Below are 20923 nucleotides of genomic sequence, written 5' to 3' on the forward strand. Positions count from 1 at the left end.
TAAAAAAATTTTTCCATCATTGTGTCAACCAATTAAGCCACAGATTTAGAATTGTTTTAGCTTACAGAATCGATTCCAAATAAGATATATGTAGTTTAGATGTAAAACTCCACGTACCTATCGATACAAATCAATCGCTAAATAGAGTCCTACCTCCTATCTATAGATACACGATTGAATACCAAAGAAGCTTTTATACTTTTCATAAAAAATATAAGTTACATTATACACGCTACATATCGTACTCGTATTTCCATAAAAATAAATTTATATCGAATACGTCTGCGTGTCTCCCTTTACACGGGAATATGATACCCATCCCTTTAAATTCTTAAGGAAATACACCAGATACCTTAACCACCAGAAAAGGATGGTATTTGTAGAATGTTTACTTGGTTTTGTACTGTGTACAAAGAATAAGGTCGTATATCTATTCTATAAGGTAGAAAGCAGTATAATAGTTTAAAGCAACTAAGTAAGTAGGTAGGAACAACCGGAGCCAAAGTTGAGGTTTCCTGTATGGTACTTGGAATTATTATTAATAAGATTATTTGGAAGTAACCTTGAGAAGTACATATAAACTTGAATACGAGACTTGGAAACCCAGAAATGACGTATGGTAAGGCTAAACACGCGGAAAATGGGTCATCCGCAGTATGAACCGGAATCGAGGGTAATTTTTCTTTGAAATTTTCAACAATATCGGCGTAAGCATTAAACAACTCGTAAATTTTTTCATTTCAATGAAACGATGTCGGAAAAATTGTCACACTCTGGACTAAAATGGTCGAGGAAAACTACCCTTAGACAATATCGTAGCTATAATAGGGGTTGTAATTTATGCAACAACGCGAGCCTGCACACTGAAATACATAGTACTAAAATTTCCCAAAATGACGAATGAATTTCAGTCACGCTTTGTTAAAAAATTATTGCTTGTTCGTTTAATAATATTGAATGTTTTACCAAATCGTTTAAAAGCTTTTTATTGCTTCTTTTCCTATCTTAATGGTACTTATCCGTGCCTATAACGTAACATCGAACGACATAAGATAGCCCAAAACTAACATATTAGTATGCCGAATATTCTACCAGAATAAATTACTCGTATTCTGCTGCCTGCGAAATATCGGGCCTTTTTTTCTCTTCTTTTGCTCACTCCTTCCATCGTCGTACACCAAGAGTACGGGCTCTCTCGTTCGTGTTATTTCATACGATTTTTATGACTTTCGTCCTCTAAAGAGAGTGAAAAAAAGTCCACCTTTGCAAAAAAAAAAAAGAGAAAAGGTTGCCGTGTATTTTCTCTCTCCCCAAAATATTACCTTTTAAAAGCTATACTTTGTGTACTTTGTGAATTCGATTAGAATCTTATTCCAGCAACGAAAAAAAAAAAAAAGTTAGCTGATTACTTTTTTCCCATCGTAAGATAATACCAAAGACGGTATTTCTTTGAAAAGTAGCCACCGCATCTTATTCTTCTTATAGATTTAAACTGTACAGTTACCGAGTATTTTATCGCTTTACCACGATTTTCGTCCAAATTAAGATATGCAATTCTGCCTCCCTCCCTTTTACAGTCTGCGCAACTAACTATAACCGCAGACTTTGTAAATCTTAAACTTTCATTCTAGACTCGTTCTTTTGCAAACTTTGCCAATATTTTTATTACCACATTAACATACCTTCGAGTTTTTTTCACCCTGCTGCAAACCTCGAAAATAATTTTAACGACTATATATTTTAGCTGAAGTGGTAAAAATACTCGAAGATAGAATATTTAGTTGTATGTTTTTTTTTCGCTTTGGTTGGTAAGTAATGCGTTTTTTTTAATGCTTCGCTTCAATTTTTGAGATATTTTGGATGATTTCGTAGAATAGATGCTCCATGGCTTCTATACTATTCACATTCTCAATTATGTGCCTGAAACTAAAAATTTCAGTTTCTCAAATTGGTTTTTCAAATTTTTTAAAATCCAAAATTTACTATTTTTGGCGTTTACGCGAGTTCGCAGGTCTGAAATCAATATGCAATATTTATACGTTTTTCTCAGACCCCTGCGGGCTAAAGCACAGCTGCACTGACATTTCCTTTGTCATATACTTACTAGCTCCTTAAGTAGCCTTTTGATAGGTACATATAAGAAGCTACATTACTCTAGCACCCATCTGTTTACTTACATACAGGGGTGTTAAAAGATGAAACGATGGCGTTGGCCTTTCAACACTGTCATGATACCTTAAAAAGTACAGTACATGCATTACTTAGGAGAACTTTTTCACCCATTGGTCATCTTTTACTCTTTCCGCATTTCCTTCTTAAAAACTGCATTTAAAAATTACCTTCATTAGACTTTTTCATATGGGAAACTTTCAGCTTAATTTATGTTGATTATTCTCATTTTTCTGGCAATTATTGCAACATAATGCATTTGACCATGTCAGCCTTTTTGACCAACTAGTTGCCGCATTTGTACCCCTAAAATTCCTTTATTTTATAGATTTTTCAAATTATAATGACCAACGTGGCGATTTCTTCAAACTGGCGGTATCTCCCTCTCAGTTTAGGGTAAAATGTTGATATATATACAACCAAGGGAGATGTCCAAAAGTCTGTATCTTTTTGTACCTCGGCTTGCCATGATTCTCCGCGAGCATTTCTGCTACTGTGTTCAAAGTTTTGTCGAAGTTATCAAAAGATACTCATTTACCAAGTTTACTTCTAACTTCATTAATTCTTTTTTAGTTCGTAATATTTTTTCAACTGTTTTTTTTTTTTTTTTTTTTTTTACTGTGGTTCTTTTTTACAATCAGAAGTTGAATTTTTAAATCCAATTTTGTTTTTATATAAGGAATTCGCGAATTTCCAATTTTTATACCTACTAAAAGCTTGCTGGTGAGTTTTTACATATTTTTGTATTATTAAATTTCTATTATTTCAATTTTGATCCTTTCATATTTTATTGGATCTGGTGTCGTTTTCCATATCAAGGGTTGTTAAAGAAGTTGGTAATTGTTCACTTACGATAATTTTTCTCATTTTAGGGACATGTATTGTGATATTGGATGGCGCTAAATGCCATATTGACATAATCACTCTCGAAGCAGAAGCACATGATATAATTGTACATATTCTGCTTACCAAGTAATATGACACATGAGCTGCAGCCATTGGACAAATCTGTATATAAACCGTTGGACAATTATTGGGATATTGAATTGACCAAATATTGGTCCACACTGCCTGCTGACCAACGAACATTATCAAAGTATCAGTTTGGCAGAGTTTTCACTCTGGCATGGGAAAAAGCAACGAGTCAATCGAATATCAAATCAGGTAATTTACATTTTTCATCGCTCGTTTTCAAATGAATTGCAATATTTTATTTGGACTCGTGTTTTTACAGGATTTCAAGCAATGTGGAGTTTATCCGTTCAATCCGTCAATAATTCCCTAATCAGCATTTGCACCGAGTTCGGTAACTCACAACGAAATGCCCAGTATGACACAAACCACCGTAGAATTGTCCAACAACGCCAGCGGATCACTTGGAAGTAGTGATATACTCAGTATTTCTGTGAATACGTCCACAGATGGCAGTGGAGCGCCTAAGGTTGTTGCTGGGACCTCGTGTGATTCTACACATACTCCAATTGCAACTCCGACTTCTCCTCAACCCACTTCAAGTGGAATGAATACAATCTAAGGACACCCACAATTCAGAAAAAATCACTGAGGCCTCGGAAAAAAGCTGCTGTAAATTGCCATGCTGTCATTATTAATACAAAACTTTTCGCTGGATCAGATAAAGAACAAGATCTATCAAACAGCAATTCTGATGATAGCTTTACTCTTTCTCCTAAAAAACGAATGAGCATAATTAGTGTTAGCTTTAGATAATAAAGTATATAGGTAATTAGAAAATAATAATTTAGGGAAAATTTTCCCATTTAGTAGTACTTTGTTTAATAAGTCCCCTCCAAGAAATGATTGGCAATGGCCAGGACTCTGTGCTTATTTCGCTAGTTTAGAAAGTTCAGATTTAGACAATGTTAAAGTGGGTCTGGAGCCCAAAAAAAGTTGAAAAAGAAAAAAATTGTTTCGTAATATTAAGCTTAGTAGGTAATTCAGTAGGAACCAAGAAAATGAAAAAAATAGAAAATGTAGTTTTCAAGCTAGTAGTGATAGTGAAAATGATACTGCTTATGCATTAAAAAAAGGAGGATTTGAGGTACATGTAATTTTGGTGCCTCTATTTTTTTTATTCAATTGAACCAAGGTACACTTCACTTTCTAAAAGTTGTTTTAATTTTTTCTGACCAGTATTGAAGCAGCTGGAAATTCAACTGCAGCTTTTCCAACCCCAACACTAGATTCGTTCTGCATCCATAGTCAATAATAATTCAAAGTAAGAATCAAATTTTGAGTGTTAAATAATTGTAATTTCATTCTGCTAAAGCTAGAAAATGTAATCAAAAATTTTCTGTTTATAGAGAAATTGTTGACATTTTGCACAATGCCAGTATCAGGTCTAAACTTAACCTTAAAAATCTGTGAGCCATTCAGGAGCCTACAGAGAAATAGATTTCTTCAGATAGCGTAGGAATTAATTTGGATAGCTAAAAATCATCAACCAGTTCATCCATCGTACCCTATGAGGCGAAATGATTTGATAACAATATTTCTGCGCAGCCTCAATTTCTCGTGAATGTGAAACTTTTTTTTTCATTCCATTTTTTACGTTTGTATTGATGGGGATCAATGAATACTTACTGACAATGAGAGCTGTCATCTTGAACATCACTTCAGACGCTTGAAGTTCGTTCAACTTTACTCTCATTCATCGTACAAAAAATAGAGGAGAATAATTTCCCAAAAATATTCAAAGAAAATCTGCATCTTCTTGTCTATGACATCATACTGGTCTGGATAAGATCCCAAAACCAACTTTCTCAAGTTTTAGTCGCGAAAGACGCAGCAACACTAAAACCAAAATGAGCCCTACTCCACGATTTCTTTTGTCAAAAACCAACTCGCGGATAAAAAATGAACCCTAAATTATCGCTATTGAAACCATTCCATACAGCATTCGTTCACGTTCCGCGTACATTCGTCACAGGCTCACACCGAATAAAATTTAGTTTCAAATCTAATATAAACTTTCGTCTCACCAAACGAAATCTTCACCACTTATAAATACGTACTGTGTGCTGTGTAGTTTGAGTTACGTATATTTTAAAAAGCATCTGATTTGAGAATATGATCAATGAATACGTCACTGCCACGCAGCCACTAAACGCTGACAGCTTTTGACAGTGAATCAGTCATGTAATACGTGTAATATTTCAAAAGGAGAAAAAAATCTGCAAGTACACGCTATAAAATTGGCGTTTGAAAGATCGAGGTCGTTTTGGAAACACGCGAAACCGCAACGTAAAATAACGCCGAGCCGGCGTGCCGTTCGCTTTCGTTCTATTTGTAAAATATACATTAAAAATTAATAAATCATAGTAAAATTTCTGTCTAACTTTTAACACAAATAAGTGTGTAGCGAAATAGCGATGCGAATCGATATAACTGCATCGAAATTCGCCGTTTGTATTCACACACGGTTATTATTTTTCTTAGAATTTTCTGTCATTATTTGAATCCCTTTACTCGAGTACGTCTCATTCTTTCTACCTACAGTTTTGGTAGGTGGACACCTCGAATTTGTTTTTTTTTTTAAATTACACATTCATCAGGGGAAAAAGTTAAAATGAGAAAAAACACTCGACTCGAGGTGTTTTCTTGTAAAATGCGCTCCAGTGTGAATTAATTTGTTGTTAAGGTTGAAACTAAGCCACAACTCGATTTCCAGCGATCCGAACTGATTTTCATGCTTTCTGGAGTGATTTAAAAGCACTGGAGAAATTGAAAATCGGACTGAACGTTCCAAAAAGAGTTTGAAATGCTACAATTCGGATCAGAAGGGGGAGAGAGGAGTTGTTTTTGTGACGATGAAACACAGCCATTTGCACAAATTTAAAGTTTCAGCTTTTTTGAATTTTGTGCCCAATGTTAGTCATAACAAAAAACACTTGAGTTGAGATATCTGCTCCAATATGGAGTACGTAAGTAATCATGTTGACTTCACGAAAAGTTTCAAGTTTACACATGTTGCAAGATATTTAAAGCTACACCACAAATGGAAATCTTACATTCATTTGTTGATGCACATGCTTGCTTTTCAATCTCCCAGCAGATGTGGTTGAAAGCTAAATATCAGTGCTTTTACAAGCAAGTGGTATACACACATTATATGTAATATTATACATAAAAATGCCATATTCCACTTCAATTTGTAGGTCATGGGTGAGAGGGGTGTTAAAATTGATATTACCCATACGTGTCGATTTTACCAAAGTAGGGATCAGAAAGTTTTCAAATTTATAAATTGTGTCAAATACTTCGATTCCTTCACATTTTGTGAAATTGAGGGGGCTCATTTTTCACCAAAAATCTTCTTCACCCGAGATAATAACTTGAGATAGTGAGAGAAAAAAAATTTCCGCCCTGCATCAGTAAGTAAGCTGGACGGGTTGAGCTTAAACTACCAAAAATATCTTTTTTGGAATTGAGATGAAAAAATGCTGTTTTTTGATACCCATATTATAAATACTGTTCCTGCATATTTTTTAGTGCATACGAGTACATGTCCGATACTTAATTATTATGCTTATAGATATGATATCTCGTCCATTTTATGTCAATTTCCTCTCAATTTCAACACATCACATTTCTAGCTATTTTCGAGCAACTAAACAGCAAACCTGAAAAAAGTGATAGTTTCATACTGAAAAAAAACAAACCATTAAGGTATTAGAAAAAAAAAGTCCGCTCTAAAAAAAGACTCCTTTCAAAAGCTTTTTCAACAGAAAAAAAATCGAAATTTAGAACAAAATTATGCTATTTTGTTGATTCAATATCGTATTTCAGTCTGCTTATACGAGCTTTCCGCTTTACACTAACAACCTGGCATGGCACAGCATAACACACTATTGCTATACACAGAAATACTTTTTTTTTTTTTTATAAAATTGTTCTCGCCGGTTCTAGGCATAAAAAAATGTCGACTAGAAAGGAAACACTGTCGCGTATTTTTTTCATGGTATTTTTTCGTTGTCAGCAGACACGTATGTTAATGAGGTTCGTAAAAAAATCTCATTTTATATATTTTTTTCATCAAAATTCAATTGCATTGTTTCTGCAATACGTTTATAGGAAATAGGAAAAAAGTACCTATAGTTGATTGAATTGAAATTATTGAATGAACAGGTAAATTTTACAGGAGGCATATCTAACTTTTCCAAAGACCGTGTGAATTAGGTACAATATTATTAAATATAGAGAAAAAATTACAACACACGACTGACGACACCGAAACAAGGATACCAGATAACCAAAAATAAATTTCAAATCACGAGATCAGAATATGTCGTGATTTCGCGCTAAAATAAGCAACCAATGGCAATAAAAAATTCTCCGAGTGAAATAAATTCGAAATTTTTTTACCATTCGTCTGAGGAGAGATCGTATTAAAAGACGTTTTAGCGTCGAAGATGAAAACAATAGAGCTACAGAGGAGAAAAAAAACACAACAGTATTAAATTCATCGCCAACGAAACACCCAGTACAGTTTTCATTATCACATATTTTAACGTGAATTGACGCTAAACTGCTTCGAAGAAATTGTAAATTTCGCTGTTATCGGAAAATTACGGCATGTCTTTATTTCATTGCCAGCACCTCATATATAGCGAATGATTTGCACCGTTGGAAACTTTTCCTCCAGAAATTATCGTTATCGACTTAGTCAGTCTGGATTTTTTTTCAACTTTTTTACTCGTACTCTGTCCTTTATACTTTTAAAAAGCTAGCTATTTTTTTTTAGTGAAAAAGAGCGGACAACGTAACGCTACGAAGTTTATTAGGCTCTCGGCGGTGTAGAAATTTTACGTGTAAAATTATGCTCGTAAATTAGGCCACATGTTTAGTACCCGGCTCGGTAACAGCTAAAAGTGTGTACTGTGTACACTGGGTACTTCAGTGGGCGTAATCTAAAAGAGCAAATTAGTAGCTGAATTTTTTGTTAAATTTATAATTTCGTCGGTCGAGAATCTGAGATGAAAATTTTCAATGGAGTGTAATTTTTAATAAATTTTCCAGGTTGTTTTAGTTGCCTCGGTTAAATAATGAAATTCTCTGAAGAAATACGCAAATTTTAAGTGCCTATTTAGAGGTACATGTATAGAAATTTGTGAACAGCTGAGGTAAAGGCACATCTGAGGCACTGAACAAAATCCAACGAATTCAATTTCGGTTCACTAGATTAGATTGGAGCAACTTTAGAAACGACTAAAAAGTTGAAGATCGTCAAAATTAAGTGAAAATCATTATTCACGGGCTGAGTTGCATGAATTTGAAAGCCAACATTCTAAAAAAAAAAAAAAACACTTTTTTTCAGTTAGGCATTGAAGTTTATTGGTTTTCTGAAACTGAAACAGTTCGACCAATGCTCATTTATCCCTTCGTCTTTTTCCATGAAGCTGGACTCTCGTCATAATTTAAATGGTATTCAAGCAAATAAGGTGAGTTTTTTTTCTTTTTTTGCAGATGATCATTCGAGTAGAATTATTTACTTTCCAGTTTTAATAGGGGACACGAGTTAACAAAAAAACATTATTTTTTTGTTGAAAAGTACTCTTATGAAATTCCCGAAAAAGACCACCAACGGAGAAGAACGAGATTTCTGATCCTTTTCATTAATTTCATTTCACTTTTTTTAAAAATTCCTCGTAGGTAGATTGTACCAAAAAGATACTTAATTATTTAAAACTTTCAATGGTAAGCTGATTAAAAACGTAACATACCTAATTCGACAGCAAAAAAATATCTACACATAGCCTACCATCCCTTTGAAATTTTTTCTACCATGTCGTTGTTTAGCATACGTTGAATAGAATGTAATTTTAAAAGCCTGCTTGAATATAAAAATTGAAAATTTCATCTCTGCGAGAAATATCATTCGTGTAGCGTGCCATGAATAACTATGAAGTTAGTGTTACACATCGGAAGTAACTTTTTCGAATTGAAAATACTTTTGTAATTTTTACACTACATGTATTGTGTAGCGTGTATGATGATGATGAAGATGGTGGTGGGTCTATCTTTACATTTAAATACATATGTAGGTACAACACATGTATCATATCGCTAAATTGTTGATTGGGGGACGCTTGTACAATATGGAGAAAAGTATCATATCTTTTAATCCAAGTACAATAACGGTGGGAATTTAGTAAAATTTTAAAAAATTCCGTCTGTCATTATTTTACAAGAAGAATAAACAATTTTTCTAAGCGGTCAATTTTCAACATGAATGCATAACATCGTTTCTCTCACGAACATCACTATTTTTATTTGTTTTTGAAATCTACATTATTTCATTTCTTCATATTTTTAGCCAAAATACGAACTAAGCCACTTTTCAGGCTGTTTGTAACTCTATTTATCAAAATAATTGTTATTATAAAAATCAAGTCTGCACGTCTTTTGAAATTTTTTCCAAAACCAGCGAAAAAATTATGCAATGATTTCAGAAAGACATACGTATAACGTAAATTATCGTACTTGTATTTAATAAAAACATTCACGCAATTTTTTTCGATCAACTTCATCTGCACTTTTTTCAAGTAAGGGAGAGCATAAAAGCCATAATTTTCAACAAAAAAAATCACAAGAGAATCTACGGAGAGTTTTCTCACCATTTGAAGGGAAACATGATTTTTTGGAAAGAGCATGGCCTGACCCCTTCATAACAAAACATTTTAGCTGCCCAAATCCATTTCATCAATTTTTGGCCAATTTATGAAAATTCAAACTTGACCATTTTCAGCGATTTATTCTCTTCGGTAAAATGAATAATCGGTATAAAAATGACGAAAATTAGTCCTGAAACTGCATCAACTCCACTGTACTAAATTATACCTACCATTTTCAGAAATTCTGGAGCCTCCAGCGCGATTTTCGATTTCTCCAGAATTCTGAAATTTCTGTAGAAGGCTCGGAAATTCATTTCGACAGCTAAAAATCGAGTTGTACGAAACTTACTCTCTTGACTTGTTCAAGGAGTTCATCTGCATTTGAGCTGATTTCCAGGCAAACATAAGTGCATTTTTTCACCAGAATGCTTACGAGAGATTTTTTTTTAATTCTCAACAAATAGAAAATTTTTGATTTTTTCAATTTTTTCCCCTGTAAAATGCTGATTAAAAAAACGCACTCGAGATATGCTTCTGGAAATCGGCTCAAATGTCGATGAAATCGTGATTCAGGTCAAGAATAAGCCACGACTGGATTTTCAGCTGCCCAAATAAATTTTCACGTCTTCTCGGAAAATTCAAAAATCCTGAAGAAATCGAAAATCGAGTGAAAGGCTCCAAAATATTCTGAAATGGTCTACCTAATATCGGTTTAGGGGAGTTGAAAGAGGTTTTAGGACTATTTTTCATAAATTTTACTGAATGGATATCTATCTTGAAAAAGAAAAAACACATAAATAGCTGAAAAGGGTAAATTCTGATTTAAAAAATTTTTATCAAAAATCGAAAATTGAATTTGGATAGCTGAAGTGTTTACTGAAGGGGAGAGAGCGGGGTGAGACTACACTTTTTCCAAAAATCCCGATCTAGTTTGAATCGAAGACACACATCTCGAGAGATGCCTCCTTGTAAGCTGGATTCAAATTTTCAAAATTTTAAAATTTTAAAATCGAACTCGTAACTATTAAACATGAGATGACCACATTTTCAATGCCATAATCTCATCAAACGAATTCTTCATAAAGATGACTCCCAAAACAAAACGTTATTTGACTTGCTCCATGAATCCGTGGATACCTATACGTAGCTGTGAACAGACAGGATTTTGAAAGCTTATTTATGCCTTGATTTGAGACAAGGGTGAAAGACCCGAGGACACACAAAGGTCTATCGATTTAACGAAAAATAAATTGAAATATCATCGCCGAATATACCTAGTTGTCTTAGCACCAAATTCAAATTCCGTACACAGACAGTCGACAGACACACACACACACTTACCAAGCTAGATAGGTATTAGGTACATATTTCTAGAATTCATTTCCTTGTCACAAATCTTCTACACGCGACATTTATCCAATTTAAAGACACGTTTCTCTATTTCTGTATTTTTTTCTCGCTCCAACATGCATGTCGGTAGATTTTCACGTACCTAGCATATATACCTAGCTTACTACATATAGGAACGTATATTGTACGATGCTGGAGCCGAGATCCTACACATACCTCTCCGCAGAGCAGCTTTTCGTAATGCTTACTATCTTGGAATTCATGATATGCAAATTGTCGTACATAGTTGAATGCAAGATAAGTTGCACATGGTAAGGTTTAAAGCGCTCTGTGGGTTTCGGTTTCGGTCAAAAAATTACCACTGTCTGTGGTATCTTACAGGTTATGGTTTTTCCTAAGCTGTGCATTATTTTCTCGTTGAATCAAAGAACATTCCATGTTCCATATTTATTTCAGTTTTGATATTATATTTCGATTGCTTGAATCGCATAATTCTGTAAGCGGTTTTTTTCAGTTGAAAAATAGGAATTTTATTTGGGTACAGGTACGAAATCACACGAATCAGAGAATCGCCTTCTATACCTACTTCGTAAAAGAGAAAAGACGCGTGGAACAGATTACCTATTTGAATTAAAATAAAATTCTTCCAAAACTTGAATATTTTTTTCCGAGGAGTGATTTTTCAAAATTCACGAAATGTTTTTATGTGAAAAACTAAGTCATTTCTATCAAAAGGAAATGATAATTGTCTTTCACTTCAAGAGAAAAATACCAACTGTAGATTTATCCATAAATTTCATATTTTCTCAAATTTATTTTAATTGGAGTTATTTATTCTTACATTTTTCCCCCTCATGATCAGTAACTTATGGTAACTGTAACTACTGCTTGTTTTTTTTTATTATGCATACGTAATTCAAACACAAATTTTTCAGTTAGGTACATGACCATGATTTAAAATACGTGCTATTATGCGAATTTGAACAACTCTCTAGATCTTTTTTTTTCAACCTACGTACCTAATTCGTTTCAAAGCACCAAAAGTTTACATTACTTTTAAAATAATATTTCTCAAACTACCTAAAAGAAATTATAACTCGGTAATTATTTTCACAACTATACAGATCTCAACAAAAGATGCTCGCCTATGAAAATTTGAAACGCCAAAACACGTGGCGTGGGTAGCTTTTCAATCATTTGTTGGAAGATGAATCGAACACGTCGAGATACTTACGTTCGAGAGAAAAAAAATCAAAAACAAAACAAAAAGAATTTCTATCTCATGTTATAACGGTTAAATTCAACTTCTGAATAAATTTCAAGTTTTTTCAACCATAATATTATTTATAGTTGGCTTTTACCGTCAGATCATTAACCCCAAGAATCATGGGTACCAAAAGAAGCCAAGAGAATTTTCAAGCACTTGGGTTAGATTGCAAAGCTATTTGGTACGAAGAGTGGTTCGAAATGAATTCTTTTTTAATCAAGTGTCTAATTATTTTAGATGAAACAGAAAAGAAATTCTCTGAACTTCAAGCAAGTCATAATTTCAATTCTCGAGATTCCCCCTTCTCTCCACCAAAGTCCAGAAAAAATTTGAGGTTGATTTTCTTAAATTTACGCACCGAGATGAATCCAAAACATTTTTTATTCATTCAATGAAAAAATGCGTGAAGTTTTGATACCCCGAAAATTATGTTTTCATGTTTCATCTTGACGCAAAAATACCAGAAAATGTGAACAGATTTTTCAAAATGATTTTTCATGGGAGAATAGAGATATCACTATCAACTCGAAAAAATATCAACTTTCACTTGAAATACTACAAAAATCTTCTCATTAAATTTCAATCTAACATGATTTCTCAAAAAAATGAAAATTTGAAAAATCTAATCCAGCAATTTAACTATAATTTTCTAAAAAAAAAAAAGATGAAACTAAAAATATGTTCTTTTTTAGATCGGTTTGATTCTTTTCATACAAAAATTCGAGCATGTTTTTCGATATTTTTACATGAAAATGAAAACTTGAAAACTGAATTTTCAAGGGACAAGAATTACTTACACAATTTTTAGGGTGAAAAAATCTCTTGATCCTAAATTCTTTCAAAATTTAAATAATCAAAAATTATGTAAAATTTCATCTATATTTATTTTACTCTTGGTTTTTCCCACTGAACTCGAAATAAGCAGTAAAAATTTGATAAAAAATAGTTTTCTGGACGATCTTTCGAAATATTCAAAACTGTGCCACAAAATTAAAACGTGAATGAACGTGACCATTTTTCTCACATGTTCATCACGTAATAGAAAAAAAAACACACCAAACAAGAAAAAATTGGTCATAAAAATTTTAAAAAAACTCATAAGCAATATTTAACACACCGAACCGGTAAATTATTCTCAACACTTACTCGTCAAAATAGATCCACTTTCAGAAAATAAACCCAGCAAGAACAAAACTACGATAAAACTCTTCGTCGATTGAAAAAATCCAGCGATAAAAAGTGAACAAAATTATTGAAAAATTGACACAACCGAAAAACCGCTCAGTGAATAAACCAAGTTTTATAGAAAATTTTACGTAAACCAAGAATATTATTTCGAATAAAAACGCGCAACACGTTAAAAAAGACGAGAACACGACTAGAATCGCGCACAAAATACACCAATTCGTACGACCATGGTAGCAATACTGAAAATTTCCCTCAACACGAACACCTTTCCGCATAGGTGAAAGAAAAAACGCTTTTACATGCGCCCTTCGAGTAAGGAAAAACCCCCCTTTGGTTCGTTCTGGTGTCGATTTCAAGCCACAGATCACGCTACCGTACAGGGTGCAGTTCATTGCCGGCGTTTTCAACAGCAGCGTCAGCAATTTCTCAAGTGTGTTAGTAAAATCGCTGATCTCGAGCATTTTAACGATTATTATAACGAAGATGAGCGAAAAAAAAACGAGCTGGGTTCTTGCCTCGTAACACTTATAACATAGCTATAGGTAGCAAATACCGTTTTTGACCCAGTGTCGTGGTTAAAATGACACAGATAAACGTTATACCTCGATAACGTTCAGGTAGAGGTATGTATTTTGATGCAATGAACTTCCAAGGAAGAAGGAAAGTTCCAAAACAAAAATCCGGCTACGATGAACATAACTTTATGCGATTCAGCGATTGCAATGACGACAACATAATAACATAGCACGAAGTACGTACATAGTATCTACAATATGCAATCTACTAACATAAATTTTACATAGCATGGCACACTTGACGAAGGACGACGATGAGGAAAAGCACAGGACTTTGGAAACGAATACGTACCATAAAAAGATATATATTACAGAGTATCTGTTTCATTTTTGTCTATGCGTTATGTCTACGATGCGTAAGTACGGAAATAATACTATCAATGTACGGTCCGATGCACCAGAATGTTGTCTACATTACTTACACTTTGAAGGAGAAAAATGTTTTGTTTCAACCAAGTGTATTAAATAATACCCAAGTATAAAAACTTTCCAATATATTTCGTATTTGTACGAAAAATAGAAAAGAATAAGAAAAATACAAGCGAGACAAAAAAAAACATCCGATTGGAAATCACTTTTTAAGTTAAGTACAACGAGCGACGTTTGATGGCGGTTTTTTTTCTACTTCAACGTTGAAATTGAGTAAGAACAAGACGATAGGGGAGTTTGTGTTAATCTAGTGAATGCTTTATTACAAAGTTATACTTCGAAATGATAATTTATACATTAAAATATCTCTGGCTGTACGTATACGTAGTACGTAGTACCCTTAATTTTATAAATGGGCAAATTCGACTCGACGATTGATATCGCCAATGACTTTCTTTTGATGCTTTCCTAACTTACATACCTAATTATGTACATTCAACTTGTTTCAATTTTCAGAAACTACCAGAAACAGGTGGAATTTTTTTGTAATTTTCAAAAGTAGATAAGCAAATATAGCTTTGTTTTGGATTTGCTAACCTCAAGGATTTTTCAATCCAATTTTCCTTGAGATTTTTTTTTTTCAAAAAATTTTCAACAAAGGACCTCCGCTAACTGTTACATCACATATTGAAAAAAAAAATCATAAGACTAGTAGAGCATCCTTGGAAACCACCATAGCCGAGATATCAGCTATTAAACTTCATAAGGAGGTGAGTTATGGTATTTAATAATTTTTAACTACCTACTCAATTAAAAAAAAAAAAAATGATAATTTCAAAGGAAAATTGCGGAGACGAGTTATTGCCAATTTTAGGAGGTGAGGGATGATTCACTCCTGAAGGTTACACGCGGATTTCAACCGTAACCTTATTTCTCAAGGGGGTATGTCGAGGGGCAATCGACAAAAATATGGGCTGCTTAAGTTGATATGGTGGCGAGTTATTGGCGATTTTCGGTGCTGGGGGATGATTCACCCATACTTATAGTGTTACACCAAGAGTTCAACCATAGCTTCATTCCTCGAGGGAGTATGTCGAGGAGTAATCACCATAAAATTTATGGGCTGCGAAAGTTGATATGGTGACGAGTTATTGGTGCTGGGGGATGATTCACCCATATATGTACTTAGTGTTACACCAAAAGTTCAACCATAGCCTCATTCCTCGAGGGATTATGTCGAGGAGTAAATAATCACCATAAAATTCATGGGCTGCTAAAGTTGATATGGTGACGAGTTATTGGCGATTTTCGGTGCTGGTGGATGATTCACCCCTATAGTGTTACACCAACAATTCTACCATAGCCTCATTCCTCGAGGAAGTATGTCGAGGAGTAATCACCATAAAATTTATGGGCTGCTAAAGTTGATATGGTGACGAGTTATTGGTGCTGGGGGATGATTCACCCATATATGTACTTAGTGTTACACCAAAAGTTCAACCATAGCCTCATTCCTCGAGGGAGTGTATCGCAGGGTAATCACCATAAAAATATGGGCTGCTCAAGTTGTTATGGTGGCAAGTTGTTGCGTGGGTGGGCGGGACCCATGTAGTGCTTTTCGAGGGGGTACATGGAAAGGTATCCACCATAAAAACATTAGCTACTATAGGTTGATATTATGGCGAGAAATGATATCGGTGATTTTCGAGGGTAGGGGATAATTCCTCCCTTCTTCCTAGAAGTACGTTCAAAGGCACCTTACCATAAAAATATGGGCTACCAAATTTGACATGGTGACATTCACCTACTATCAATTTTATAATGAAATTACCATTTCTTTTGAAAATTGAATACTTATCTATTATAAAACTTTGAAATACCATAACTCACCCCCTTTTCCAACATTGGCAGCTGATTTTAAGGCTACGCGGGGGTTTCTCGAAATGCTCTAAAAGCCCATGAAAATGTTTTCAATGTGGTGTGTATCACAGCAATTAGTTCAGGTTATTCTCCTGCACAAATACAAAGTTCTACAAAAAAAAAAAAAAAAAATGCAATTCATACCGAAGTCAAGTCGAAAAAATTCCATGTAAAATTGGAATTCCGGAAAAAACTGAATGATGAATAGTTTTCATGAAGGGGTCTGAGAACCATACAAAGAGGGAGGGAAGGAAGGAAGATGAAAATCTTCAAAACTTCAACTAAACAGACAACAAAATGAATCACTATTACAGTTGAAGAGGCTCAATATCCAAAAAAAAAAAAAAAAAAAAGATACGAATAATAATAAAGCGTCAGTCGTCACTGAAAAAAAAAGAATGTAATACTGATGGACCGCACAAGATGTCTACTTTGAAAACCAATGAAGGAACCGGTGCGATTTTCAAAAAAAAAAAAAACTTAAAACAAAATCAAATGGGTAACTGAGCTACCCAGTATCTTCAACTTCACTCGTAACGGGTAAATTTTGATACTAACTCTAAGTAGATCTAGATACCATTTACTCGTCAAAACCGATATTTCAACTTAGGCGTTCGCTCAAGTAAAACGATGCCTTCAAGAGAAGCGAATTAATTAGACGCCTAGCTCAAAGAACTTGTTTAATTGCGAAAGGAATTAATTGAATAAAGTTTATGTTCTTTTTTGGACATTTTGTTGTTAGAAATTCACGCGTGATTGCGGAATTTCGATGAACGGCGCAACTAACGTTGACTGATCCTGGCAACAGCTTGTCTTTGGATATAATTTGACGCACAAGTTCATCTCTTGTATAGCAATTCACGTATTATAATTCTAATTTGCCCAGTACTAGTTGATAGATGTCGTAAGTAATTTTAATTTTGTTTGACGCAAATTTTAGAACGAAATATCGTCGAATCAAAGAAAAAAAAAGGATGTGGTGAATCTTCTTACGAAACATTTCGGTTCTGACTGGAGATTCCTAAAGACTGTGGAATTTAACGTTCGTGTATTGCATGGTGTCAGTAGAACAGATATCGCGATCTTAGCTTCACATGCGAAAAAAAAAGTATGCAAACTTTTTCATAGCTACTAGCGCTATCTACATGCGGACTATTGAACCAATCCACAGCACATCGCGAAAAAGTAAGTAATTGTTTTTGCTGGTTTTCAAGCGAAGTGAACAAAAACTACGTTCACCACTCAAAATCATCAAACAGACCTACCACATTACATAACAAAAATTCAGTAATTCCAAAATATTCGTTGATTGAATCAACCACAAAAATAACGGTAACAAAAAATTTTCCTGCCTAATAGGTATGTTTCAAAAAAACTAACTTCTCAATCCAGATAAGTAGACTACTAATTAGATGACTCGATGAACGACGATGACGTAATGGTCTTGAAATTCTTAGGGATTCGGTTCATAAACCACAAAATAATCTAATCTCGAGGAATGTTCGTGAGGAGAGAAACTAATTACTAACACATTTTATGACCATGCAATATTAAAACAATACGAAAAATTACCACAATTGGATAACGAATCATTGCGACGATCTTTTCTACCATGAAACAACTTGGACGATGACATCATGACAGCAGCAAAAAATAACTGATACACGTACACGATTGGTTAATCTTGTCGAACGTTGACTGAAAAAAATAATAATAAAGAGATTAATTTTCAGCACTAAGTACTCGGCCAAACAGATTTCATCATCACTCGAGTACGAAAATCGTCAATCTCACCTGCATCGACGAAGAAACGATTATAATATGGCAGCGTGATTGTGAAAAAAACTATGCAGAGAATAAACGAAATTCCCAAAACAGCAGAGGTAGCTGGCCAGTGGTACATGAAATAACGTATTCCGGACATCTGAGCGTTGATCAGCAACGACGCAGAATAAATTTGCACATTACGAGCTCGCACTTCGACGTAGGCATCGGTAATGGGATGATACTGAAATAAATATAAAACTATACCTATTACCAGAACGGTAGTACTTCTACTTATTACCTACTTGACATTGCACAACAAGACATCGACGACGTTTCGTAAAAAGAGCAATCTGTTTTCTTCACTTTGGGCACAGCTGCTTCTATCAGCCAGAGTTACAGAAAGGTAAAAAGGACCAACCTGCATGATGTACTTGAGCCTTTTTTACCTCTCTGACTCTAGCTGATAATAAAACAGTGAAAAAAGCAAATCGGCCCTTCTTCCGAAACGCCGTCCAACGAATTCAATATTACGTAAATATAATTTACTTGATCTTCTTGGAAACTGGAGAATACTTCGAACACCAATGTCTGCTTTTCTTCGAAAAGACCGAATACGTAGAACGGCGACAGCGATATGATCTTGATTCGGTGCAAGAGTTCGCTTTGAAAATGGAGGATATTAGAACGACACGCTTGAGACGAGAGGAATCCTTTTTTATCTTTCAACTGGATACATACCATGAACATTCCTGAAAGGTCTCAATTGGATTACGAAGTTCAATCTAATATAATGTAAGTTATTTTCATTCGATTTACCAAGTTCTTGATTAATCGGCGATTCGGGCATCTCAAGATGAACGTTGAGTTTATAAGGTTGTCCGACCATCAGCAACTGATGCTTTCTCGTTAACCGGACATGAGCTGAGGGATACGTGCAATATGTGATATTGGTATGGTTCTCACAGGGTCTGAAATAAAACATACATACGTATTTCACAATTATTGCAGTAGTAGATACACTGAAGCGATGAGGCCCGAAGCCCACAGTGACAGTGACCGCGATAGTCAGCACTCTGGACCTAAAATTGCGCCGTTTCTACGAAGGCTCACAGGGAATTATGGCGTAACGGCCAATGGGGCTCTTTTGAAAGGCTTGCAATACGAGTCCTAAATCCTGTGAGGGGGATACTGCACTAAAGAACATACATACTTACGACTTCGTAGCTAGCTCTGGATTTCTACGAAGGCTCAGAGGGAATAATGGCCTAATGGTCAATAGGGCTCTATTGAAAGGCTTGCAACACGAGTCCTAAATCCTGTGAGGGGGATACTGCACTAAAGCACATATATACGACTTCGTCTAGCTCTGTATTTCTTCGAACTTAGCTACGTATGCATCTAATTAATTAATTCATATAGTACTTACACGACTTGCAGATGAACTGGTCTAACGTACATCGGAGCGGGAACATATGCGTAATAAAATACCACATAAACGAAAATAGAAATCCATACCAAAGTCATCATAATCAAGTAAAACATCCCTCCTCGGAAAACATGCTCGCAAGCATGGTCGATAGCTCGATTCAAAAAGTTTTTCGCGATTTCTACGCGATTTAAGATCACGACACGAGGAGCTTTCAAAAAACTCATTACTCCAGGAATGAGAATACTCATTTTCACAAAAAAAAACGCGATTGAAACCGAAAAACGGACACTTTACAACCACCGGAGGACAACGGTAACAAAGAACATACGCGAGGCAAAGCAAGAATAAATGTGAAAATTGCGTCGAGAAACGATCTATGCAGAAACGTGAACGAAAATGCGACGAAGTGGCGTCGGACGAGACCTAACGAGACGAACGAGACGAGACTACGAGACCAAGCAGACCGAGGGCGGAGGGCCGAACCAACGACTCAACGAGTACGAAACACAATGCCGAAAGTGGCCTGTTACTCTTATTGTATACTACGTTGCAAAGAAGAAGAATACTACAAAATCAAACCGAACGTAGAACTAATTCTGAGAACTGAGCAATCAACTGGTATACTGGTAATAATCTACGATGGTGTGAGTGTGATTGTGAATTTGTGATGGCTGATGGAAAAGAATAACGTGAAAGACTTAACTTATGGAGCAGAAACAAAATAATGACTACTTTATTTATGTGAAAAAGAGAAAGACAGGATAAGATTTGATTTAAATGGTATGATGAAGAGAAAGAGAACTGAGAAGTGAGAAGGAAGATCAATAAGGCGGAGCTTGGAAACATAACATACTACGTTGTTTATAATTTTGTTATCTGCTATCTCCGTATTCCTCAATGAAAAATCAATCAAATTAATCAACCTTCAAGTTGATTTCATCATTTTGAGAATAAAAAAAGAACAGCTCGAATAGTTGGGCAAAGGCAAAGGCAAAACTATCACCTTCACCTTGTGTGAATTGCAAAATAATGCAACTAGAAACTTCTTGTAGTTGTCTCTTGAAACGTTATGCCCTCGGCCTGAGGTTCGCTATATTGACACACATGTTGGAACATCGGCGAACGAACTGCGAATCTCGGAAGTGATTCTGATTCAGTCCGTAGTTCAGTTCTTTTGGACTGGTTACTATCGCGTATCGCGTATGCGTATCACCTCATTTATTTAGCTGATTGAATTATTCAGAATGATGCCGACAAA

At 34.8% G+C, this 20923-nt stretch overlaps 2 protein-coding genes across 3 annotated transcripts in view; both read right to left on the bottom strand.

Moving 5' to 3' along the window:
- The window catches only part of LOC135836479 (immunoglobulin superfamily containing leucine-rich repeat protein-like), a 379815-nt gene extending 365961 nt beyond the window's left edge, over nucleotides 1-13854 (bottom strand). For both annotated transcript variants that reach the window (XM_065351346.1, XM_065351347.1), the window contains exon 1: nucleotides 13564-13854. The gene's annotated coding sequence lies outside the window, so the exon portion shown is untranslated. The remainder of the gene's footprint in view (nucleotides 1-13563) is intronic.
- Nucleotides 13855-17662: 3808 nt separating this feature from the next.
- Nucleotides 17663-20180, bottom strand: LOC135836481 (seipin-like). The gene is made up of 5 exons (XM_065351350.1): nucleotides 19663-20180; nucleotides 19053-19204; nucleotides 18783-18985; nucleotides 18264-18477; nucleotides 17663-18167 (listed from the first exon to the last, which is right to left on the bottom strand). The coding sequence occupies exons 1-5, from the start codon at nucleotides 19911-19913 to the stop codon at nucleotides 18148-18150; spliced, it is 840 nt and encodes a 279-aa protein (XP_065207422.1). The 5' UTR covers nucleotides 19914-20180; the 3' UTR covers nucleotides 17663-18147.
- Nucleotides 20181-20923: the final 743 nt, after the last annotated feature.

Source organism: Planococcus citri, chromosome 2, assembly GCF_950023065.1.
Source record: "Planococcus citri chromosome 2, ihPlaCitr1.1, whole genome shotgun sequence".
Taxonomy (NCBI): domain Eukaryota; kingdom Metazoa; phylum Arthropoda; class Insecta; order Hemiptera; family Pseudococcidae; genus Planococcus; species Planococcus citri.

What these genes read in the sequence shown, in the direction of transcription:
- LOC135836481 (XM_065351350.1), bottom strand. Translation starts at nt 19,913, where the DNA reads ATGAGTATTCTCATTCCTGGAGTAATGAGTTTTTTGAAAGCTCCTCGT. An exon ending in GCCGATTAATCAAGAACTTG is followed by an intron (nt 18,986 to 19,052) that starts GTAAATCGAATG and finishes GAGACCTTTCAG; the next exon opens with GAATGTTCATGGTATGTATC. An exon ending in TCGTTTCTTCGTCGATGCAG is followed by an intron (nt 18,168 to 18,263) that starts GTGAGATTGACG and finishes TATTTTTTTCAG; the next exon opens with TCAACGTTCGACAAGATTAA.